Source organism: Eulemur rufifrons, chromosome 20 (assembly GCF_041146395.1).
Source record: "Eulemur rufifrons isolate Redbay chromosome 20, OSU_ERuf_1, whole genome shotgun sequence".
Classification (NCBI taxonomy): domain Eukaryota; kingdom Metazoa; phylum Chordata; class Mammalia; order Primates; family Lemuridae; genus Eulemur; species Eulemur rufifrons.
This window is the reverse complement of record NC_091002.1, coordinates 20,463,192-20,489,057: the sequence shown is the minus strand read 5'-3', so window position 1 is coordinate 20,489,057 and position 25,866 is coordinate 20,463,192. Positions and strand designations below refer to the sequence as shown.

Sequence of the window (25,866 nt, the reverse complement as noted above, 5' to 3'; positions counted from 1 at the left end):
TTTTGCACCTGGGGCCAGGCCACCCTCTGATCTGGGCAGCGACAACGGGCTTCTAAGTCTGACCTGTGACCGTAACGGTGTCGCAAGCCTGTTCCAGTCCCTGTGCCTCCTCTTCCCGCTCCCAGCAGCCGCCCTCCCTCGGGAACCGCCCCTAGCCCTTGGCCTTGGCTACTTAAGGGAGCCAGGCCCAGCCACTGTTGTGACGGTCCTGGCACACCCCACTGGGAGCACAGAATGCGGGTCTTGGCCGGGGCCCTGCTGCCCGCACTGCTGGGGTGGCTGCTCACGTCCACCCCAGGGGCTCTGGGTGCCAACCCAGGCCTGGTCGCCAGGATCACCAACAAGGGCCTGGAGTACGGTAAGAAGCTGCCGCTGCTGGCTGGACCCAGGCTGCTCTGAGTGCGGGGGGCGGGGGCGGGTAACACGCTGGGACTCGCCCTCTGGTGGCCCAGCCTTCTGGGCCAGGCGGCTGTGTCTCGGATTCTGGCCTCGTCACCCACCAGCTGAGTGACTTGGGCACGTTACTTGTGTTGGCTGGGGCTCCCCGCCAGCAGACAGGGACACGGTTTGGGTGCAAGCACTGCAGGGGCCGGAACGTGAGAGGGAGGAGAGAAGGCAGCGCCAGAGGGTGTGTTACTAACCAGCCACCACCCCCGGTGCCCGGAACAGTTCCGCCAGGAAAATTCTTGGTGAAGTTTCAAAACACGTGTCTTAAAACTAGAAGTCAGAACCGTGGTTACCCCCAGAGGCAGGCAGAGACCCCGAGGGGCATGAGGGAGCCTGGAGGGTGCTGGAACCTGCACCCTTGATCCAAGTGGTGGCCACGTGGGTGTACAAAAATTTTAAAATTCCATACATACCTTTAAAATTAGTGCCTATTAGGTACTTTATGTATGTTATTCCTCAATTTTAAAGAATGGATAAAAGTAGGGCTATTTTTTTTTTAATATGCTGAAACAAAGCCTCAGGGTTGTACCATCCAAGTGGCAAGGGGGCTGGGGGGTTTACACACCACCGTGACTGATTGCCGGCTCCTGGGCAGGGGAACGTCAACGCCCCAGCACTTGGGTCCTGCTGCATGTGCCAGCTTCCCGGAGTTCCAGGACAAAGAGGCTCAGAGAGGCAGACAACAGCAGCTGGAAGTCAGCAGTCACTCCCTGGAATATCAGGGACATGGGCGGGCACTGACTGCAAGTGGTGCTCACATTTCTGGAGCCTGAATTGCCTTATCTGTTAAATGGAATAATAGCGTTCCCTCGGTTAGGATTGTTGGGAGTCCAGACTGGCCAGAGGCAGAGAGAGAGGGAAATCAGGGAAGGCTTCCAGGAGGAGGTGAGGTGGCGAAGACAGAGGGAATTACCCAGGGACAAGGGGCAGCGTTCCAGGCAGAGGGACCCTGGCATGTGCATTTGCTAGAGGGAAGACAGCCAGTTGGAAAGGGGTGAAAGGGGAAGCTGTTGGCCATCTGTGTACATATGCCTGCCTCAGGGGCAGAATCCCAGGTCCTTCTTATCCCAGAACAAGCAGTGGGGCCCAATAACCGCTATTTGTGTTGAAACCCTAAATGAGGAGGGTTTGTGTTTTGTCCCTTTCCACTCTGCAAACATACCATATTGATGTACCCAATCCTCTATAGTTGGACATTTTGTTCCTTTCCACATTTTTAATACTATAAACCCTGCTTTGCTGTTCCAGGCACTCTCTGAGTGCCTGCTGTGTGCCAGGCACCAAGCTGGGAGTGCCTGGCACCCTCCCAGCCCCTTCTTGCTTTGCAGCTATGACATGACCCCCTAGACTGCTCAGGCCACCTCAATGAGAAAGTATTGCTGTCATTGCTTTTTTTTCTCTTTTTTTTAGAAAACAAAACAAAACAAAACAAACTGTGTCTGTTGCCCAGGCTAGAGTCTGGAGTGCAATGGTGCAGTCCTAGCTCACTGCAGCCTCCACCTCCTGGGCTCAAACGTCCCCCTACCTCAGCCTCCCAAGTAGCTGGAACTACAGCCTCATACCACTGCACCTGGCTAATTTTATTTTTTTTAGAGATGGGTTCTTGCTATTTGAACTCCTGGCCTCAAGCGATCCTCCTGCCCCAGCCTCCTGAAGTGCTGGGATTACAGGCGTGAGCCACTGTGCCTGGCCTGTCATTGCTATTTGACAGATGAATAAAGTGAAGGTTGGTTGGTCACCCCGCTAGAAAGACGCCAAAGCCAGGATTCTAGCCCCCAAATCAATTCTTTCAGTTTCCTCTACATTGGCCAGATGCCGTGGAGGACAGGAAAGATGACCACACACCCAAGCATACGACACTCGTCCCCTTGGGGAATTGTTGGCAAAGGCATTCTGTTTGCTTATCTATAAAATGGGCACAAACTTAACAATGCCACATGAAATGCAGGGATGTCCCTGAGTGTCCTCATGCTGTCTGGCACACAGAGAGTTTTGATAACCTGTCACTGTCATTTCTGCTAAGAAGGATGTTGGCCTCTCTCCCCAGGGCAGGAGGTTTAGAGCAAGGGAGAAAGGTAGGTGGACCAAGCTGACTCCCAGCTTTTTCCTTCCCACAGCGGCCAGGAAGGGGCTGTTGGCTCTAGAGCAAGAGCTGCGCGGGACCACGCTGCCTGACTTGTCCGGAGACTTCAAGATCCACCATGTCGGCAAGGGGAAATATTCCTTCTACAGGTGGGACTCTCCTTCTGCTGGGCTCTAAGTGGCTGGGAGGGACGAGGGGGCGGGAGAGGGAGGAGCAGAGAGCCCCAGGATTGGGTCAGGAAACCCTCCCTGGGGCAGACACTGGGATAATTCCTGGAGGAGTTCAGAAGGAAATTCTGGGATGGAATTAAGCTCCTCCATTCATTCATGCAGCAAATATTAATGAAGACCTACTGGCTGCGTGACCTGAGCCTCAGTTTCCTTATCTATAAGATGGGGTTAATACTGCTCCCTCCTTCAGAGGGGTAATCTAAGATCCAATCTGGCCACTGGCTGTAGTCTGGAAGGAAAGATAGACCTTGAACTTTAAATACAGTAGCCCAACCATTACAGCTGAAGTTTGCACATGGGGGAGTCAGGGAGGGCTTCCCAGAGGAGGTGGCATTTGAGCTGAGTCTCAAGAGATGACCAGACTTGAGCAGCTGATGCTTTAAAAAGGTATGAAATGCTTTTTGAGGGATGGGCAATGGAGGGAGGGCAATCAGGCCCACAGCTCATTATACCACTCCCTGCTCACTTTGGGTGCTTCATTCATTCCTCCCTTCTTTTATTCAGTCCATCAGCAAACATTTATTGAGCACCTACTATGTACCAGGCAAAGAAAATGAAACATGTCCATTTTTCCCCACTGACGGTAGACACTTTTGTGTCTTCTCTTAAGGGTGCCTCAGTCTTCCCTAAATCTAATTCCCCTACTGGACGTGTTGAGAGAGGGGAGCTTAGCAGGGGCTGCAAACCCAAAGGGGTGTGTCTGCAGGCCCTACTCAGGGTGTCACCAGGGTCATGAGATTCGAGGTTCTGACCCTGCGTGTGCCACTGTGGGCAAACGCATCCCTTCTTTGAGGTTCTATTTCCCCCTCCGTGGAAAGGGGGAAAGAACAGGGCTGAGCCCCTCTGTGACGCCCAAATGGTGAAGCAACGTAAAGTGCTTAGCATGATCACATATTTGCATGGTCACAGGTGTTGGCCTGAGGCAGGTCCTGGTTGTCCAGTCCCCACGGTGGCCGGGACGTCGTGCAAAGGCGGGAGCAGGTCCCTGGTGAGGCTGGGTCCAGACCCGGGCTGACGTCGCCCACCGTGTGTCTCCCTCCAGCCTGGAAGTCCACAGCTGTGACCTGCGTGGCCCCGCTCTGCGGCCCCTCCCGGGCCACGGCCTGAGCCTGTCCATCTCCGACTCCTCCATCCGGCTCCAGGGCAGGTGGAAGGTGCACAAGGCGTTCCTGTAAGTTCATGCTGCTCCCCGGCCATCGAGCCCTTGGCCATAGCCTCCGTCCTTTCCTTCTTGGGTCCAGGGTGTTCCCAGCTCCTCAGGAAGACCACGTGACACACAGATGGCGCCCAAGCCCGGAGGCAGCCTGGGGGTCAAGTCCTGGCTCTGGGATGAGTCCCCTGCCCTCCCTGAGTCTCCACTTCCTCATCTCCTAAGGGGGACGGGCCCGCTTCCCTGGTCACGGGCGAACCAAATGCGGTAACATTGCGTCTCCCTGGTTTGCTTCCCACGGAAGCAGAACGCGGGGCCAGAATTCCCGTGCAAGTTCTTACCTGGGCAGTGGTCACACACAGCCACAGGGGTGGGGCGTGGCGGGGCAGGCAGGCAGCGTGGCGGGCGAGGAAAGCTCGGTCCAGCTGGGGAGCCCTGGGGGCCAGCGTAGAACACGCCTCTGAGCTTGCCCAGCTCCGCGTTCGCCCTCGGCCAGGGGCTGCTCCCAGGGCTCCAGCCCTCGCCCTTTGCACGGTCGTCTGACTCACAGGCGCTGGGCGGAGGCGCTGTTGGCTGGGGCTGCGTGGCAGACACCCGGGGCGCCGAAGCACAGGCGTGTCTCTCGCAGCTCTGGAGGCTGCAGGGCCACGGCCAAGGCTTCAGCAGCCTCCTGTCTTCGGAGGCCCCTGTCCTCGGCTTGCTGGTGGCCTCCTTCTCGCCGTGTCCTCACAGGGTCTTTCCTCTGCGCTCTGGAACCCTCTGAGAGACCTCCTATGCCCTAATCTCCTCTTCCCATAGGGACACCGGTCAGAATGGTTAGGGTCCACCCTAACGGCCTCATTTTAATTTGCTCATCTCTTTAAAGGGCCTATTCCCGATACAGTCACATTCTGAAGTACTGGGGGTTAGGGCTTCAGCATGTGAATCTTGCTGGAGAGGGGTGGTGACAATTCAGCCCCTAACAGAAGGATTGGCAAGCTCTGCTGAGTGACCCGACCGTGCTTATACTTTAGCCCTGCACTGGCCAATACAATAGCCGCTAGGCACACGTCTGTACTGGTGCAAGCGGAGACCTGTTGCAAGTATGAAACGCTGGATTGGAAGATTTAGTACCAAAAAAGCATATAAATCTCATTAATAATTTTGTCATCGATTCCATGTTGAAATGATTATATATATATATATATATATATTTTTTTTTTTTTTTTTTTTTGAGACAGAGTCTCACTCTGTTGCCCAGGCTAGAGTGCCGTGGCGTCAGCCTAGCTCACAGCAACCTCAAACTCCTGGGCTCAAGCGATCCTCCTGTCTCAGCCTCCCGAGTAGCTGGGACTACAGGCACGCGCCACCATGCCCGGCTAATTTTTTTCTATATATATAATTTTAGTCGTCCAGATCATTTCTTTCTATTTTTAGTAGAGACGGGGTCTCGCTCTTGCTCAGGCTGGTCTCGAACTCCTGAGCTCAAACAATTTGCCCGCCTCGGCCTCCCAGAGTGCTAGGATTACAGGCGTGAGCCACTGTGCCCGGTCTATATATATTATTAAAATTAATTTCAGCTCTTTCTTTTTTGCCTTTTAATGTGGCTTCTAGAAAATTTAAAATGACACGTGTGGCTCACATTCTATTTCTACTGCTCGGTGCCACTTCAGAAAGATTCTTAGTATATATGTCACCTACACATGTGCATTCATTCTATTGTCATGACAGTCATCGGCCACTTCTTCTACCCTGGCTTTTGTCCCTGTAGTACCTTAAAGATCTTTATAAAAGCATATGAAGATGTACCTCATTTCTGGGGGTTTTTTTTTAAGCCATTAAACTTGTAAATTATTTTACTTTTTTAAATGTAATTTTTAAAATTCATATGAAATTTACATAATATAATATTGATCATTTTAAAGAGTACAATTCGGTGGCATTTCATTTATTCACAATATCTTGCAACAACCACCTCTATCTAGTTCCAAAATATTTTCTTCACCCCCCAGAAAAACTCCATATCCATTAGATATTAATAGTCACCCCCCATTTCTCTGCACTCAGCCCCAGGCAACCACCAATCTGCATTCTGTCCCTATGGATTTACCTATTCTGGAGAGTTCATGTAAATGGAATCACACAAATATGTGACATTTTGTGTCTGGCTTCTTTCACTTAGCATAATAATTTTGAGGTTCAGCCACGATATAGCACACATTAATATTTCATTCCTTATGAAGAAAGAGTACAATTTCATCGTATGGAGAGACCACATCTGCCCTCATGGTTTTCAAAGGCTGCATACCATGGGCGCCCACGTATTCAACCTGTCGCTATCAGTGGACATTTAGATTGTTTCTTCATGTTTTGCTGTTACCCATGATGCTTCAGTGAGCCGCCCCACACATGTATCTTGGCAGGAAGAGCCACAAGACAAAAGCTCAGAAGTCAAATTACCGGGCCCAAGAGTATGTGTGTTTGAATTGGGATAGATCCCACTGATTTGTGTTTCAGAAAGGTAATGACAATGTGCTTTCCCAACCACAGTGTCTGGACTTCTATTTACTCATATATTCACCAGCACTGGGTGTTAATACTTCAAACATTTATCAATCTGATAGGTGAAAACTGGCATCATTGTTATCTCCATTTTTAATAACTTTTTATATGCTTATTTGCCACTACACTTCCTGTTCATATCTATGCTTTTTTTTTTCTTTTAGGTTGTTTTGTCCTTTCCTTATTAATTTTCATTGACTTGTTCTTTGTATATTAAGGAAACTAGCTCATATATTAGCTCATATATTAAGGAAATTAGCTCTTTGGCTGTCTCATGATACAATTTTGTTTTTTTCTTTGTGACGACATTTTTTGTCCACTGAAGTTTTAATTTTCTATGCTGGCAATTTTATCAACTATTTCCTTTATGACTTACGAGACTCGGCTCTTGCCTAGAAATGCCTTCACCCATCCCTGACTATAAATCCTGGACCCAGGCTTTCTTCTAGATCTTTTTATGGCCTTATTTCTTGTTCTTAAATCTTTGCTCTGCTCCCCTTATTTTGGGGTAAGAACTGAGCTTTCTCTTTCCCCTCCAATGGTGGCAGACCCTGGTCGGGGAACCAATCATGGCTTCTCTGATCTCCTCCAGGAAACTACAAGACTCCTTTGACCTGAGTGTCAAGGGCGTCACCATTTCAGTTGACCTCCAGCTGGGCAGCGAGCCCTCAGGGAGGCCCACGGTTACCGCCTCCAAGTGCAGTGGCCGAATCCGAGAGGTGGATGTGGACATATCGGGAGGTTTGAGGTAGGTCACCACTGAGACCCTGCCAGCTTGACCCCCGGTTGCGGTCCCCAGCCCACCTAGCCCTCGGCCTGGCCTCTGATACTTTTAAGGGCCCGGGGAGAACACACAGGCTCTTCACGGGCTCTTGAAGATCATTCTTGGGGGGACTCGGTTGGGATGAACAGATGCAGATTCAAGCCGGGAATATTGGTATGTGATTTGCATAAAAAAATCAACTTCCGGGGGCCTTTGTCAGGTAAATAAATTTGGCTGTTGGAGGAACACAAAGGCTTTTGGCTAAAGGAAACTTTGTGAACAATATACACATCTTGGGCAAGTCGTTTCATCTCTTTGAGTCTCAGTTTCCTTGATTAGAAAAATGTGGATTCTCAAGCCCCTCCCCACATCCACTGGCGGTGACTGGGGTGCAGCGGGTGGCTGGGAAGCCAGGTGCACCGAATCAGGACGGGCGTGCTGAGACTCTGCCTCCTCATCCTCCCCAGGGTTCTGGGGTGCAGCAGGGCAGCCAGATGGCGGGGGAGGGCTCTCTTTGGTGACTGGCCTGGCCTGGCCAGGGCCTGGCTTTCCCTGCCACCCCACTGTCCCCAAGTTCAGTGGCAGACAGGCGACTCTCCACTGTGCTCCTCTCCCCAGGTGGGTGCTGAATCTCTTCCACAGCCAGATCGAGTCCAAGTTCCGGAGCATGTTGGAGAGCAAGGTAAGCAGGTCCAAGCTGCTGGGCATCCGCTGAGCCAGGCGAGGGCTGGATGGAGGTCCTCACCGACCTCTGGCCCTGGCCGGGGCCACGCAGGCTGGTTTGGACATACTTGTGCCCAAGGCCCAGAGAGGACACATCGTTTGCCCAGGCCGTGGAGCTTGTGTGGGACAAAGCTGGGGGCAAAACTCAGTTCTCTGGACTCCAAGTCCAACCAGTTGAACAGAAATGGTCAGGTGCTTGGCCAAGGGTCAAACAGCAGAAGCCAAACAGAGACTCCAGCCCCTGCCCTGCTCTCCCCTGCCCTGCCTTCTCTGCCGCACACTGCCCTCCACTGCACAAAGGCCAAAAAGGAAATCATGACACAGGTGCCTCCTGCCAGAGAGCTGGCAGGTAACTTCGGAGAGTGCGTGGGCCCGGTGGGAGCCGGCAGGCTCGTAAGCACCTGCCCTGGATGGGGAGGCAGCCACACTGTGTCAGAGTTTTCCGTTTAAAAAAAAAAAAAAAAAGTGAAATCTCCAGATTTTGTAAGCTTTTTTTTTTCCTTTTTTTTTTTTTTTTTTGAGACAGAGTCTCACTCTGTCGCCCAGGCTGGAGTGCAGTGGCATCATCATAGCTCACTGCAACCGCAAACTCTTGGGCTCAAGTGATCCTCCTGCCTCAGCCTCCTGGGTAGCTGGGACTACAGGAGCACACCACACCTGGCTAATTTTTTTATTTTTTGTAGAGATGGGGGTCTCACTTTTGCTCAGGCTGATCTCGAACTCCTGGCCTCAAGCAATTCTCTGGCCTCAGCCCCCCAAAGTGCTAGGATTACAGGCCCAGAATTTGTACCCTTTGGCTAAAACAAAGAGGTTCTATGATAACTTTCAGTTCCTCCAAACACTCATTTTACCCCAAAATCCCATTTCTGAGGTATTGTACACCTAGCTGGAGCTGTGTCTGTAGCAATGACCTTGTGTGGGAAGGGAGAAAGTGACAAAGGAGGAGAGGGGAACACACACACACACACACACACACACACACACACACCCTTCTCTAGGAGCAACCACTGGTTTGGCTTTGAGTGTCCCCTAGTGGTTGAAGCAGGAATGGCAGCCAGACCCCCGCATCCAGGTGTGGCCAGCTGTGCTCTCTGTTTCTTGTCTGGTTCTGGGGCCCTGAGATCTAAGTGAACCTGAGAAATATGCCAACCCATTCAGGCACCCTGTTGCCATATTGCTGTGCTATTTACACTCCTCTGTTGATGATTGTAATAAGAATGATAATATATAACAGTAATATTATATAATAATAGTAATAATAGTATATAACAATAGTAATACATTACAATTAATCATAATATAATTATTATGTACTGTGATAATTATTGTTTTGATAAATTAATATAATTAATGCTATACAGAATACATTATTGTGTAACTATTCTTATCTATTACAATAATGGCTGCTATTTCTGGAGCCGGTGTCTTGGCCAGGGATAATGAGCTAAGCCCTTTCTGCACACAGTCCCAGTGGATCTGAACCTTACCCTTGGGAGGAGGCGCCACTTTCCACATTGACAGAGGCGGTGCCACTTTCCACATCGACAGAGGAAGCTCTGAGAGGTGGAGGGACTTGCCCCGTGTCACCTTGCTGGTGAGGGGCTGGGTCAGGATTGGAACTACCTGGGATGTGGAGCAGGGTATGCCAAAGGCCTCACAGTGGGTGGGTGTTTCGGGAAAGACGGAGATCTCACCTGACCCCTGATCCCTACGGATTTTCAGAAATCTCCTTCTCCCAGGAAAATTCAGAGCCTAGCACGGGGCTTTTCTAACTCCCCACTTGGGGGGGATGTGGCGTCTGAACCAGTGGGGCTGAGACTACTAAACACTCACCGAGTGCTTGCTGTCTGGGTGACGTGAACTCACTGTCTCATTCCTCCACTCCCCCAAAATCCCTGGGCAGCACTAAGCCGTGTCCTGTGGGTGAGAACCAAAAAGCAGAGAGAGATTCTGCGAAGGTCACACGGCCAGTGGGGACTGAGCAGGACTCAAAGCTAAGCTTGTTCCACTCTCCTGCTACACCCTTAACCACCACCCCACCCTGCTTCCCCAGCAGAACCTACCGTGTGTCTGGCACTGAGGCAGCCCGCGCCTCCCCTCCCCAGCCCCTCAGGGCCCTGAAGGAGTGGGCATCCAGGCTGGGGGCTTTTCAGGGGGTTAGATGGGCTGCTGTCTGAAAGCAAGGTCAGGGGGAACGGTCTTAGGTGAGGCCGACAGTTTCCTGGTTCCCTTGCAATCAACCACGAATGTTCCTCACCACGCTTTGCTTCCTGGCAGCTCCTTGCTGCTAAACTCCTCTCCCAGGAAGTGGGGCGGCTGGAAGGGGAGGTTTACATAAAACCCCCTGCCTGTTTCACGCCTGCTCAACCTTTGGCCTGCCCTTACGATGTCACCTCTTCAGGGAAGACATCTGTGACCCCTACATTAGGCCTGCATCTCCCCACGTCCCTCTCCTTCATCGTGTATATAGGACTCTCTCGTGCACACATAAACAAAGAAAATATCTACGTATGAACCCAAATGTTTTAAGATACAACAAATGCACATTCATTTTTCTTCTGATGTAGGGCCCAGAACTAGTCTTTGAAAACAGTCTCTTGGTTTGACTAGTTACTACTGTCTAGTGCTGGTATTAAACTCTAAAGTCTGGGAGGCCAGGGCCTCCCAAAGGAAAACGTCTTTAATGGTGGAGTTTCAGGCAATGTCTCCAGCCAGTCGGTGAGTACCTGGCTCAGGTGTCCAGCCTTGGGAGAGACTTGGAAAAGTCTTGGGGTCCAGCCTTGGGGGCCTATATTTTTTGATCATTTCTATTTCCTTGGTACCTGGCACACGATAACCACTTATAAATATCTGTAGAATGAGTGACCCTGAGCAAATGTGAAACAGTGTGACTAAGGGGACTAGCACGGTGCCAGACCAAAGCTGGGGGACTCTCTCAGGCTTTCCTTTCTCATTTTTTTTCAGATTTGCGAACTGATCGAGAAATCAGTAACCTCCGACCTACAGCCTTATCTCCAAAGTCTGCCAGGTAGCGTGTCCTGCCCGCCCCTGGAACGATTTATTTCTGTTATTTTTATAAAAGCATATATGTACCTTATAAAATATTAAATTGGACGTAAGTACAGAAAAAGTAAAAGTCCCTTTTCTCCCCAACTTTTCTTCCATGAGGTAGCCCCTGTTTTGGGTATATGTTTTCAGATATTTTCTTTGCGTGTACAACTATAAATATGTATAAGCATGTGAATATACCTTCATATATGTATTCTTTTTGTTCATGGATATATGCATATATGCTTAATTATAAATATATATATATATCCATAGACATAGTATAAACACTATTCTGTACCTTCCTTCTTTTTTTTTTGAGACAGAGTCTCACTCTGTTGCCCAGGCTAGAGTGAGTGCCATGGCATCAGCCTAGCTCACAGCAACCTCAAACTCCTGAGCTCAAGGGATCCTCCTGCCTCAGTCTCTCAAGTAGCTGGGACTACAGGCATGTGCCACCATGCCCGGCTAATTTTTCTATATATATTTTTAGCTGTCCATATAATTTCTTTCTATTTTTAATAGAGATGAGTCTTGCTCTTGCTCAGGCTGGTCTCGAACTCCTCAGCTCAAACAATTCGCCCACCTCGGCCTCCCAGAGTGCTAGGATTACAGGCGTGAGCCACTGCGCCCGGCCCTTCCTTCTTTTTTAACTTGTATATCTCAGAGATCCTTCTATATGGGAACATAAAAATTGACCTCATTTTTAAAAACTTTTTATTGAAGTGTATTCATAGAGAAAAGTGCTCAGATCCTAGCTGTACAGCTTAAAGAAGTGTCTCACAATGAGCACACACGCAACCTGCTCCCAACCAAGAGGCAGAGCACGGCTGGCCTTCCGGAGGTCCCCTCCAGTCGGTACCCAGCCCTCCAGGGCAGTGGCTTCTACCAGCAAAGATTAGTTTTACACTTTGTACATGAAAGGAATCATATTTTGAGCCTTTTTTTTTTTTTTCAAAGCCAAAAGGCTTTCCTTGTTCAACTCTAAGCTATGAGGTCGATCCGTATTGTTGCGTATACCTGTAGTGCAGTTGATGGCTTCTTGCTGCGTAGCGCTCCACCGGGAGCTGTCCCTCCGTTTACTTGTCCGTTCTCCTGTTGAAGGCCATTTGGGTAGTTTCAGTTTTAAGCCATCGGCAGCAGTGCTGCTGTGAATGTTCCAGTGCATATGGTGGCATGTCTGTGGGTGCCCACCCGGGAGTGACATTGTAGGCTCACGTGGTGCGCGTAGGTTGGCATGGCCGCGGACCTCGTCGTTTCGATGTCTGTGTAGTAGTCCATCGTGTGGGTGTCTTCATGTATTTAGTAAGTCCCCAGCTGATGGGCTTCTAGGTGTTTGCCATCCTTTGCTATTGTCAGCAGGGCTGCGGGGAGCCCTCTGTGAGTGGAGTCCCTGGATCCAGAGTACACATGTTAAGTTTGGAGGGACGGTCCCTGACAAATTGTCTGAGATGTTCTCTGATGCCTTGGCCCCCAAACCCCACGTGATTACTATTGGCAGCCCATCACCTGAGATCCAGGCTGGCACGGCCGACCCAATGCACGGGACCTAGAACCTTTGTTCACCCAGGGCTTTGGAAGGCAGTGTCTAAGATGCCTGATCTTCCTGTTATTTGGTTCAGTAAAAAGCTCTAGTGTGACTGGAGGTGTAAAGCCCCAGGGCTGTCAGACGCGAGCTGCTCCTGGTGTGTGTGTGTGTGTGTGTGTGTGTGTATGTGTCTCTCCCTGGAAACCGCTGAGGCCCTGGGCTGAGCATAACACCACCACCACTGCTAACCCACCAGGTTCCTACAAGGGAACCCAGGTCGTCTCTTTCTTGAAGAATTAGTTCTTTGCCCCAGGGCTGGGCTGGACAGAGGGTCTTTAGGCAGAGGGGCAGGGGCCTCTGGAGAAAGTCACAGCAAGTGTGAGTCAGCCAGAGCCCTCACCCCTTCTCCGTCAGCCAAAGGCTGCACCCGGCTCCTAATTCTGCCCCGTCTCTCGGTTCCCAGTCACAGCAGACATTAATGATTTCCTCAGCATCGATTACAGCTTAGTGGAGGCTCCTCGGACCACCGCCCAGATGCTGGATGTGATGTTTAAGGTAAGTGTCCTGGAGCAGGTGAGGCATTCCCTCAGGGTCAGCTCACTCCCGGGGCCACCTGTCCACCTAACTTCAGATCTGTCCTCTCCCCGGTGGTTCCTGCTTTGTTGAGGGCAGGGCGACGTGGAGTGGTGGGGAGTGTTCCCAGAGCTGGGATTCTCCCACGGGTGGCTTACAACCCTTGGGTCTTAAAACTTCCCCCCTCCCTCTCCCCCCTCCTCCCTCTGCCCCCTCCTCCCTCTCCCCCTCCTCCCTCTGCCCCCTCCTCCGCCTTGCCCATTATGCAGGCGAGGTCAACCAGAGCCGGCCCAAGGTGTGCAGAGGGGCCGGCCAGTACATCCCATGGCTGATATTCCAAAGCTTCTGGGGACCTTTTCATTAAGAGACACAGCACTTTGACCCCCCAAAAAATGTGTTTAATGGTGGAGTTTCAGGCTGTGTCTCCAGCCTGTGCCTTTCACCAGGCTGTGTAGGTGACTGCCTAGCTCAGAAGTCCAGCCCTGGGATACACTGAAAAGTCCAACTGGACCCTATTTCTCTCTCCAGGGTGAAATTTTTCAACCTAATCACCACTCCTCAGTTGCCTTGCTTGCTCCAGTCATGCATCTTCCTGGGGAACACAACAAAATGGTCTACTTTGCCATCTCGGATTATGTCTTCAACACAGCCAGCCTGGTTTATCACGAGGCAGGGTACCTAAGCTTCTCCATCACAAATGACATGGTGAGGACTGTGGCAAACAGTGCTCTCAAATGACAGCATAACCTATCCTTCCTGCCTTCTTTCCTTTCCACCCCCATTTACACCTGTAAAATAGTAAGTTATAAATAAGAAAAAATCAAGACCAGGAAAAATATGTTAATGCAATCTCCCTTTTTATTTTGGCTGCCAGGAAGCTCCAAGCCAAAGTTCTTTCTCCCGTATAACAACAGTGGAAGATGTTGCGGCTTGCTTGTCTATGTTCTGCTTTTCTCCTAGTCTAGACCTGTTATTCTAATTCATATTTTCTCTCACTCTGATGGTTTATGGAGGTTTATTTAAAAATATTTTAGTGAATGAGGCAGGATAACGGATACACTGATAAATGCATAAAGGTACATAGAAAAATAAATAAATACTAAGTGAAAAGTCACAATTATGAAGACACTGGGCCCATAAATCAATTTTTTAATTTCGTAAAACTGTCTGGGAGTTTCCTTGTAGCCAGAGTGAAAAGGGTACATGATTAAGTGATTCATGGTGAAAGGAGGGACAAAGTCTTCCTAACACTTATCTCTAAAAACAGCTGTCTCAAATGGGACTTTGTGTAAGGGAGACTTAATTTTATAGTGGATCACATCTTTAGTATTTTTCCAGTTTCTTTACTATTTCTGGGTCTCAAAAGCTTGTTTCTTGTAGCACTTTGTAAAGGTTGAGGTCTCATGGACAATGTCAGGATGGTGGGAGGAACACACTGTGTCCAACTTGGATGGTCTGGCCTATCCTAGTGTAAATGGGGAACCATCCGGTAGATGGAGGGAGTGACATTGTGTCCTTGGAAGGCTTCCCACACCTGCACAGGCCTTTACTTCCGTTATCATATTTGATTTACCGATCCCACCTGCAGCACAGGCCTCCCTTTTAGTGGCTGGGATGATAATAGCTATGTTTTTGGAGCACTCATGATGTGCCAGGCCTGTGCTAGATGCTCATTTAGCCCTCACAATGGGGAGGGTGGGGACTATTATACCCATTTTATAGATGACCAAGTTGAGGCTCAGGGGAGCAAAAGGACTGTCCTGAGATCACACAGTGACAAAGCCAGGATCGAAACCTAGGTTTGTGTGACTGCGATCCTCACCCTTGCAGACCCTCTGTGTGGGGTCTCTACATCACCTGTGACCAGGGAGAGCAGCCAGGACCCCAGGGACTCACATACTGTGCTCAGGGTGAAGGCAGGACAGTCATCTCATCCCTGCCAAGGTAACCCAGGCAGTGGAGCAGCTGCAGTCCTGAGTGTTCCCCCACCTCCTAATTCTCTCTGGACCTTCAGCTCTGGGGGGAGCACCCTACAACCACTCTGTGTCTCTTTCCCGCAGATTCTACCTGACTCTGTCTTCAAACTCACCACCAAGTCCTTCCGAGCCTTTGCCCCCAAGGTAAGGAGTCCCTCAGCCCCCTGTGGGTGCAGACTAAATCCGCTAGATTTCAGAGGTTTCTCTTTAAAACCTCCGCATTCCTCTCAGAGTCTGAACGCCAGGACTGAGACCCTCAGTGAAGGGGAAGGTGCTGCAGGCTTTGGGGCTCCCCTCAAAGGCCAAATAACAAAAGGCTGAGCCACGTCTCCTGGGACGACAGCTCGTCCAGTCTTTTATTGGTGCTATCTAAGAATCCAAGCACTCTGGGAGGCTGAGGCAGGAGGATCACTTGAGGTCGGGAGTTCAAGACAAGTCTCAGTGAGAGCCAGACCCTGTCTCTACTAAAAAAATAGAAAAAAATTAGCTGGGCATGGTGGCACATGCCGGGTAGTCCCAGCTACTCGGGAGGCTGAGGCAGGAGGATCACTTGAGCCCAGGAGTTTGAGGTTGCTGTGAGCTAGGCTGATGCCACGGCACTCTAGCCCAGGCAACAGTGCAAGACTCTGTCCTCCACAAAAAAAGAATAATAATAAGGCTGGGCATGGTGGCTCATGCCTGTAATCCTAGCACTCTGGGAGGCCAAGGCGGGTGGATCGATTGAGCTCAGTATTTCAAGACCAGCCTGAGCAAGAGCGAGACCCTGCCTCTACTAAAAATAGAAAGAAATTAGCTGGACAACTAAAAAATACATAGAAAAAAATTAGCCGGGCATGGTGGCGCATGCCTGTAGTCCCAGCTACTTGGGAGGCTGAGGCAAGAGGATTGCTTGAGCCCAGGAGTTTGAGGTTGCTGTGAGCTAGGCTGACGCCGCGGCACTCTAGCCCAGGAAACAGTGCAAGACTCTGTCCCTGCCAAAAAAAATAATAATAATAAAAAAATTAAAAAAAGAGAATCCCAAGGAATGCTGGCATGTTGCATAAAATGTACCCTAATTCATAACATCTAACAATTACAGAGGGCTTACTAGGAGCCAGGCATGTTCTTGGTGCTTTAAAAAATTATTTTTTGAAGAGATAATAAATTCTCATGGGTCAACATTCAAAAGATATAAGAGGCTATAGGGTAGAAAGTCCCCCATCCATTCCTGACCCCCAGTCTCCATCCTGAGTCTACCAATACTATCAGACTGTGTGTTTCCTTCTGGTAACATTCCATGTGTACACAGGCTGTGTATTGCTTATCCAAAATGCTTGGGACCAGAAGTGTTTTGAATTTCAAATTTTTTTCAGATTTCAGATATCTGTATTAGGGATGCTCAACTTCTATAGCAAATGTTGTGTTGTGCATCTTTCTCCCTTTTTTTTTTTTTCTTTTTAAGAGACAGGGTCTCACTCTGTCACCCAGGCTGGAGCGCAGTGGCAGCCTCATAGCTCACTGCAGCCTCAAACTCCTGGGCTCAAGCAATCCTCCCGCCTCAGCCTTCTGAGTAGCTGGGACTACAGGCATGCACCACCACACCCAGTTAATTTTTAAATTTTTTGGTAGAGATTATATTGTCCAGGCTGGCCTTGAACTCCTGGCCTCAAGCAATCCTCCCACCTCAGCCTCCCAAAGTGCCATGTATTTTTACACAAATGGAGGCATATTAGATGCCATTTTGTACCTTTTTTCCCCCTTACTGTATCTACGAGACCATTCATATGGATAGACAAAGAGCTCCCTCATTCTTTTGTTTTCATGGGTATCCAATCTGCCGTTGTATAGATTTCCCATGGCTTTTTTTCACTGGTTCCCTGTGGAAGGACGTGTAGGTTGTTCCCAATCCTTTGCGACATCAGTGTTGCAGAGAGAAACCTGGTAGCTCCATCATTGCTGCGCTAAACTCTTCACGTGCGTCTTCTCATGTACCCCACAGAAATCCACCATCTTCTCCCAACCCTCCGAGTCCCCCAGGATGCAGCCCAGACAGGCAGTAGCGTGCAACATGCCTTGCAGAAGGCTTGGTGATAGCTGAGGGTACCGTAATGGTGGGGAAAAAAAAATTAAACTACAAGTTCTACAGTGCCTGGGTCACGTCCTTCCATGAGGCGCCCCCTACAGGCCCTTTCTCTCCCTAGAGCCACACTCACAGCCCGGCCTGCCGCCATGTTGTCCCAGCCAGCCTTTGGCGCGGCCTTGGCCACACGCTGGCCCCAGCAACCCTTTTGCCCCAGAAAGAGAAGGAAACTCCTCCTCCCCCATCCCGCCTGCATCATAATCAACCTGGCAGAAAAACAACTCTGCCCGCCTTCTTAGTAAAGCAGTTTTCCTCCTCAACCTTCCAAACTTCTTCCTTCTAGAATAGGATGAAGATTTTATATTTGCATAACCAAAAGGGAGCGTTCTTCCTCCACCAACATATCCCCAAAAAAGAACAGTCTTACTCCAAATTAAATTCTGTACCTACCTCTAGTGAAACAGAAAATTTCGAGCACTTTTGAAATGGTGGAATCTAGTTGTGTCGTATTTCAAAAACATGGTGTCTTAGCATGCACAAGTTACCAGAGTGTGATGAAGCCGTGGCCAAACAACAGCTCTCGCCCCTTGCCTAGGTAGGGGTGGGGAGTGAGAAAACCGGCCTGACCTTTGTGGAGGACAATTTGGCAATACCTTCCAAAAGCTTTAAAAGCATCCCTGTCCTTTGACTCAGTAATTCCACCTCTAGAAATGTTTTCCTGAAAATTATAGCCAAAGGTACTCAGGGGGTGGTTATTGTGATGGCAAAACCTTGGAGCCAACTCAATGCCCAGTAGGGTTGGATCAATTGCAATACCCACGCACAGCAGAATGCAATGCAGCCAGGAAACAGACGATGCGGACTCTGTATGTCTGGCATGGAAAGATGTCCAGTTACGCTATTAAGAAGAGAAAAAGGCATAGAACATTTTGTGGGAAATAAAATCAATCAAAAGCCTTCTCAGCTTTATCTGAGTCCCCCTAGACTCTCCTGGCAGACCTGCATATTTTCTTCTGTTGACATAATCTTCTAATTCTGCTCCCAGTTAGCCAGACTGTACCCCAACATGAACTTGGAGCTCCAGGGAGCAGTGGCCTCTGCCCCACTCCTGAACTTCAGCTCTGGAAATCTGTCCTTGGCCCCCCTTATGGAGATTGAGGGCTTCGTGCTGCTGCCCGACTCCGAGAGGGAGCCTGTTTTCCGGCTCAGTGTGGTAAGGTTCAGAGCTTTTGCAAATGCTGTTCCCTTTTCCTGCACACTTTTCTCCCCACTCACCACTTGACTAATCTACCTTATGCCTCTTGCCATTTTTTTCTTGAAGCACCCCATTCTCTTTCTTCATGGCGTTTACCACAAAGGTACTTAGGTAGCAGCTTGCAGATTTATGTTTACTGTGTGCATCTCCCACTATGTGAGTCTGGGCTGTTGCCAGTGCGGAGGGAGGTACAGGGGTCTTTGTCCTGTTTGCTCTACTCCGCTCTAGAACCCCCGAAGACTACATTTACCAGGCTTCTTTGCACTCTGATTTCTCCCTTGGACAGCCAATGGGAGCACTGTCAGGAGAATGGAGGGCGGGAGGAAGGATGAAGCCAGAGAATCTTTACTTCTCTCTGCCGTGGGCAGAGGCTCTGGCAATGACTGTGTCTCCTCCGTGGTGGCTCCGTAACCCCAGCTCCACTCTGTTCCTCTAGTCCTGGGGTGGAAGCAACCTCCTGTCTCTGCCAATCTCCGAGCGGCCTCACCAACTCTTTCCTGGCTTCTCAGCAGTTTCATCACTTGTGTAACTCCTTGTATGAAATTCTCTCTGCATTAATTATTAAGAGATGGTTTTTCTTTCTGACAGAGACTGTCTAATAGGGAACAGGCTGAGTGCTTTGAGGGCCTTGCTCACTGGATGGAGAACTTTGCTTTCTTGTTTCTTGACTTTTCAAACTCAACAAGTCAGATCTCTAAAAGGATAATCCCTCCTAGATGCCATATCTGTAATTTGATATTGCTGTTACTGTTATCAAAATTGTTGGTATTATTAGTAATATATTTTTAAATTAAAATATTATTATTATTTCTAGGGCTGAATCTTGTCCCTGAGAAAGCTAGAAATGATCCTTTTTTGAGTTCTCCAGGGACAGGTACTCTACACCTTCTCTTGGTAGTCTGTTCAAAGTTTAACTGCTGCTGTAGTCAGCAATTTCAAGTAAACATGTTCAAGTCCAAGTTCAAACATTGAGCACTTACAATGAGCCTCCTGGGAGTCTACAGCCTAGTGGGCAAATTTCCTGCTCTAACTCATTGAGCTGTTTGTTGAGGGGAGACAGCTGGTCCTTGTCACCATCCTTCCTGTACATGACAACTTCCATCATTTAGACCTGTTTCCTTCTACGGGCATTTCCAGGCCACTAATGTGTCCATCACATTGAACTTCAACACCACCAAGATCAGTGGGACCATGAAACCTGAAAAGTAAGTTGACCTCCTGCCCACGTGGGCGTGCGAAGCGTGGGCTTCGCTGCAGAGCAGCCAGGGGTGAGGGGGTGATGAGATCTTCCTGTCAATGTGGGGGCCCCACCATTTGGGACAGGCACTTAAATTTCACCCCAATTGGGCCAATTCTTTTTCCCCACTGGTCCTGCCCCCCCCAACTTCAAATTTCTCAAGAATTTACTAATACTTCTCTTTCTTGATCTATGAATTATAGACATAGCTATTTTTAACTTACTGAAATGATAAAGGTTGAGTCTTCTACACCACCTCACCTGCCCTCCGATGGTCTTCCCGGTGTCGTTGTGCCATTGCTTTTAGTTACTGGGTCATTCTTTTCACTCCCACCCCCACCCCACCCTTGGGCCTGTGCCTTCTAAAGCCAGTGCCTCCTCCTTTCTGGGGAGCCCTGCATGGCTTAAGCTTCCGAGGGGCTCAATGCCCACATCACTGAGTTTTCTCTGATTCATTATAGGGTACAAGTGGAACTGAAAGAATCCAAAGTTGGACAATTCAATGTAAGTTATCATTTTTATTTATGGCATGATTACAATATTAATTAATGTAAAGTGTTTCCTAAGCAATTGCTATGGCACCTATAATAGGAAATATAAAAGGAGAAGAGAACCTCCCTGCCCTAGGGAAGTTCAGAGGCTCTCAAGAACACAAGACATAGGGCCAAGGAGCAGTTATAGCCTAATATAAAACAAGATATAATTAAGTCATCGATTGGACAGAATTCTTTTAACTGCAAGGAACAGAAAGCCAACTCGAACTGTCTTATACAAAAAGGAGGAATGTACAGGATTATATAACTAAAAAACAAAAAGCAACCAGAAAACTAAGACTGGAGGTTTCAGGCAGAGCTGGATCCAGGTGTTCAAATTAGTGCACCAAGAATTTCCATCTCTCTCTTCTACTTTCATCTATGTTGGTTTCATTCTCAGGCAGGCTCTTCTGATGGGTGGTAAACTCCAGAGTTTCCTATAGTCTCATTAAAAAAAAAAATCTACAAAATAAAAAAAAACAACCCTATGCTAGCTCCCACTGGACTCATCGTAGTCACGCGCCCAATTCTGAAGCCAATCACTGTGGGCAGAAGGTGGACAGGACCAAACTGTCAAGCACGGATCTCATCTGCGCTCCTGGAGCCAGGATTTGCCATCAGCTACACCCAGAAATAGGAACTCTGTTATTAAAACAAGAGAAATCGAATGCTGGGCAGACAAAACCAAGAGGTGGTTGCAACGAGGAGGGAAAAAGTGAAGTAAATGGCTTCATACGAAAGGAGGAAAGAGAAGGGGAAGATGAGTGTGGGCTAAAGTGATGAAGAAGAGCTTTCTGGAAGGAGGGAAGGAGATGGAGCGCCTTTAATGGGCAGTATTATCTTCCCTTTTACCATCCCACAACTGGCCTCCCCTGCCCACCTTCACCCCTGCCTTGCTTCCCAGACTCTTGCTAAGTGCTTGGGAAGTGGAAACTAGCACATAGACCGTGGGCAGAGACACTGCTGCAGGGACCCCAAGGATGACTCCGTCCAGAGAATAAGGGGGGAAGTGAATAATGACACACTCATATCGTATCTGTTCACGCAGGTAAAAAATGTTATAAAGTAAAATGCTCAAATGTAAAGTTTCACAAAAGTTTATCCCATCAGGTTTTCGGAACATGAAATGTAAAAAGCAAGAACTGGAGACTCAAATAAAGTTAGATTCAAATCCTGAGCCCTCGGCCTGCCATACAGTGGGAGTTTTTTTTTTTTTTTTTTTTTTTTTTTGAGACAGAGTCTCACTCTGTTGCCCAGGCTAGAGTGAGTGCCGTGGCGTCAGCCTAGCTCACAGCAACCTCAAACTCCTGAGCTCAAGCGATCCTCCTGTCTCAGCCTCCCGAGTAGCTGGGACTACAGGCATGCGCTACCATGCCCGGCTAATTTTTTCTATATATATTTTTAGCTGTCCATATAATTTCTTTCTATTTTTAGTAGAGGTGGGGTCTCGCTCTTGCTCAGGCTGGTCTCGAACTCCTGAGCTCAAACGATCCGCCCACCTCGGCCTCCCAGAGTGCTAGGATTACAGGCGTGAGCCACCGCGCCCGGCCTACAGTGGGAGTTAAAAGTTGTGTTTCATAATTTTTTTAGGCAAACCCATTTTGGTTTTACTTCATTTCTTTTTTTTTTTTTTTTTTTTTTTTGAGACAGAGTCTCACTCTGTTGCCCGGGCTAGAGTGAGTGCCGTGGCGTCAGCCTAGCTCACAGCAACCTCAAACTCCTGGGCTTAAGCGATCCTCCTGTCTCAGCCTCCCGAGTAGCTGGGACTACAGGCATGCACCACCATGCCTGGCTAATTTTTTGTATATATATATATTTTTGTTGTCCATATAATTTCTTTCTATTTTTAGTAGAGACGAGGTCTCACTCTTGCTCAGGCTGGTCTCGAACTCCTGACCTCGAGCAATCCACCCACCTCGGCCTCCCAGAGTGCTAGGATTACAGGCGTGAGCCACCGTGCCCGGCCTACTTCATTTCTTTTAATTACACAAGTAGTTTAGGAAAACATTCACACGGTAAAAAAATTATATACTAAAGATAAGGCTAAGGACTAAGTCAAACCTTGAAGTTCTTCTTAGGGGAAAGACAGTTGGGCCTGCAGCCTTCCAAAATTGTCCTATTCATCTGCCTATACATAACTATGCATCTCAAAGTAGTTTTATCTCATAAAATAGCAGCATGATGTAGGTATCTATGTGCAATTTGGTTTTTTCAAGCCTTTTGCCCATGTCGACACATACAGAACCTCCCCACCCCCAGGGTGGCTGTGTGGCTGTTTAGGTGGGCAAGATGGCCCAGGTGGTCACGGTGAGCCTCTCCTGTTCCCCACCAGATGGAGCTCTTGGAAGCATTCGTCAACTACTACCTTGACAACGTCCTCTACCCCGAGATCAACGGTAAGAATTGCCATGGATTTTTCCAAGTCAAGACTGGACACTGCTCTTTTGGGGGAAAGGGGTTGGACTTGGAGTTGGGAAACAGGGCTCTCCTGGAGCCTGCGTGACCGTGAGCAAGTCACTTCCCTCGGAGCCTGTGAGATGGAATCCTCAAGGTTGCCTTATCTCCCTCCAGGGCTCTAATTCCCTGGGTTCAAATCCCACGTCTGCAATTTCCTAGCTGCATGACCTTGGCTGTAGTCACTTGGCTACTTTATGCCTCGGTTTCCTTATCTGTAAAATGGGTATAATAATTATGCCTACCTCATAGTCTTTGGTGACTATGGGAATATACCGTGTCTAGAATTTACAGAGAGCAAAATTCTTTGGTAAAAGTTTGTCTATAGTTGCTGTTTATTAACAAATCCCTCTCAATATTGTGCTTCAACCTCCAGATAAATTGGCCATAGGCTTGCCCCTCCCTCTGCTAAAGCGTGTTCAGCTCTACGACCTTGTTGTCCAGATCCATAAGGTCAGTGGGTTCGGGGGCGGGGGGGGGGGGGCGCCTCTGAGGATTTGGGAAGTGGGTGTTGGCTAGTAGCTTGCCAGGTTTGGAGGCCAAACTGATGGGTGGTACCCAGCCCAGCCCTGTAGCTGGGAAAGCCTTCTGGGGGCAGGATGCTTCTGGGCATCGCTATATGCCATGAAGCCACCTGTGTGTCCTTCAGAAGTGGCACCTCTGTTGGGGCAGGAGGCATTTGACACAGCCCTGTGCCACCACTGCCTCCCACCCCCAGGGGGAACCCGAGGGAACATCAAGGTGAGCTCGTTTTGAAAATACTGCCAGCCCAACAGGTCAGGAAAGGCATTTGTAAGTTCTGAAATGTTCTAAATTTCTTCCAAACTTGGTTTGCCCTCCCCATTTTACATAAGTAGTATAACCATATTTACATTTTTAAAAATTATTCTTAAACCCTTTGCTCCACCACAGCCACAATTTGAGTTTTGGTGCACTGCCTTCCAGTGCAATTTTTTTTTTTTTTTTGAAGCTTTAAACACATCTTTGTGTTGTTTGTTTCTGCGTGTGTTTTGAATAGTTGCATTGCTAGTGTTCCCACTTGCTTTTTCTTTCTTTCTTTTTTTTTTTTTTTTGTTACATTCAGCATCACCCCTTGGTCTTGTTCCCTTGTTGCAACCTAGTTTCCTCCTCCCGACATTAAATAGCTGTGTGTGTCGGCCGGGCGCAGTGGCTCACGCCTGTAATCCTAGCACTCTGGGAGGCCGAGGTGGGCGGATCATTTGAGCTCAGGAGTTCGAGACCAGCCTGAGCAAGAGCGAGACCCCGTCTCTACTAAAAATAGAAAGAAATTATATGGACAGCTAAAAATATATATAGAAAAAAATTAGCCGGGCATGGTGGCACATGCCTGTAGTCCCAGCTACTCGGGAGGCTGAGACAGGAGGATCACTTGAGCTCAGGAGTTTGAGGTTGCTGTGAGCTAGGCTAACGCCACGGCACTCACTCTAGCCGGGGCAACAGAGTGAGACTCTGTCTCCAAAAAAAAAAAAAAAATAGCTGTGTGTGGTTTCATCCAGCAGATGGGCCATAATTTGATTAACTGTTTTAATACCAAGAAATATGTCTGATTTTTTCACTTTTCTAACTACTATTCTGACCAAGCATTTTGTGGTTCATCTGTGCTCCCAAGCTGCAGGTCATCTTTCAAGGTGAGATGCCTGGGTTGGCAGACTCGCGAGCATTAGGAGATGCTGCATTGTGCCTGGGACATCGTCAACATCCAGAAATAATAGCTATTGGCCGGGCGCGGTGGCTCACGCCTGTAATCCTAGCACTCTGGGAGGCCGAGGCGGGTGGATCGCTCAAGGTCAGGAGTTCGAGACCAGCCTGAGCAAGAGCAAGACCCCGTCTCTACTAAAAATAGAAAGAAATTATATGGACAACTAAAAATATTTACAGAAAAAATTAGCCAGGCATGGTGGTGCACGCCTGTAGTCCCAGCTACTCGGGAGGCTGAGACAGGAGGATTGCTTGAGCTCAGGAGTTTGAGGTTGCTGTGAGCTAGGCTGACGCCACGGCACTCACTCTAGCCCGGGCAACAAAGTGAGACTCTGTCTCAAAAAAAAAAAAAAAAAGAAAAGAAATAATAGCTATTAAAGGGGATGAAGGGCAGAGGTGATTAGGAACCTTGAAACATTGATCAACTGTCATAGTTAAGAAACAGAGGTCCAAAGCCCTTTTGGGTCCCAAAACACACAACACGTAACTACTCTTGAGTGTTTACAAGTGGAGCCAGACAGACTGCTGTTCAAAGCAAAGACTGAGTGACAATTCACACCACTGGCCTCAGTTTTCCCCTCTGTAAAATGGGGTGGAGCCCAAACCTTACTGGGCTTTTGTGAAGATTAGAGGCCAAGTAGGATAGCGTGCAACTCAATGTTTGCACGTGGAAAGTGATTAGAAAATTTATTATACATTATCACATTCATTAGAATTTTGAGATCAACTCTGTCCATTTCTCTGACCACCAAAGGCAGGGGATTGATCACTGTGGGAAAGAACTGGACTTGGCCTTGAGTTCAGAATTCCTGCCCCTCTGGGTGTTGGAGACTAAGAAGAGCAAGAGAGTAAATCCCAGCAGCTCACGATTTTGTGATATTCGCCAAGGAGAGAAAATTTAGGTGATGCAAAGGACATTTAGAGCCCTGCCAGGAAGCAGCAGCTTTGGAAATGACAGACAAATCGCTACCTTGGAGAAGGCAGCTGGCAAAAGCTGTGCCTTACGGAGACCTTGGGGACCGAGGCACACTTGTGATTTACGCACTGACCTAGGTATCTGGCAGAGCTTGTGTTTCCCAAGACGTGGGCTCCCTTTAAATCACAGATGGATCTCTCTGCAACAGAAGATGCTCTTTATCATATTGTCCTGTCCTGTTTCTCCTAGAACTTCCTGTTCTTGGGCGCCAATGTCCAGTACATGAGAGCTTGAGGACGAAAAGAAAGATGGCACTTGGAGGCCACAGCGGGGTCTGCACGTGGCATTTCCAGATTTGCAGTGTATCTGCAGAGATCCTCTCAGAGGACGAAGACGCTTCTGTTCTCAGCTCTGGAGGCAAGGTCTGCCCCCACCCTCCTCTTCCCAGGGGCACCCATGCCGTCTCTCACTCTGAACTTTACTTTCTGCTCCAGGAAGGACCTCCCTCCCCCACTGGCCTGGGATATCTTTAAGAGCAGGCATTGTAGTTTTTATTCGGCATCTGATCCTCGTGCCTAGCAGAGTGCTGGCACTTAGTGGGCCTTCAATAAATATTTATTGAATGATTTGA

At 48.7% G+C, this 25,866-nt stretch overlaps 1 protein-coding gene across 1 annotated transcript; it reads left to right on the top strand.

The window, feature by feature from the left end:
• Window positions 1-192: 192 nt before the first annotated feature.
• Window positions 193-25,866, top strand: LBP (lipopolysaccharide binding protein). Its single transcript, XM_069495495.1, has 15 exons — window positions 193-358; window positions 2,565-2,679; window positions 3,803-3,931; window positions 7,044-7,199; window positions 7,833-7,896; window positions 10,902-10,965; window positions 12,977-13,068; window positions 13,615-13,791; window positions 15,147-15,206; window positions 18,167-18,334; window positions 19,514-19,581; window positions 20,075-20,117; window positions 22,479-22,542; window positions 22,977-23,053; window positions 25,485-25,866. The coding sequence occupies exons 1-15, from the start codon at window positions 235-237 to the stop codon at window positions 25,527-25,529; spliced, it is 1,446 nt and encodes a 481-aa protein (XP_069351596.1). The 5' UTR covers window positions 193-234; the 3' UTR covers window positions 25,530-25,866.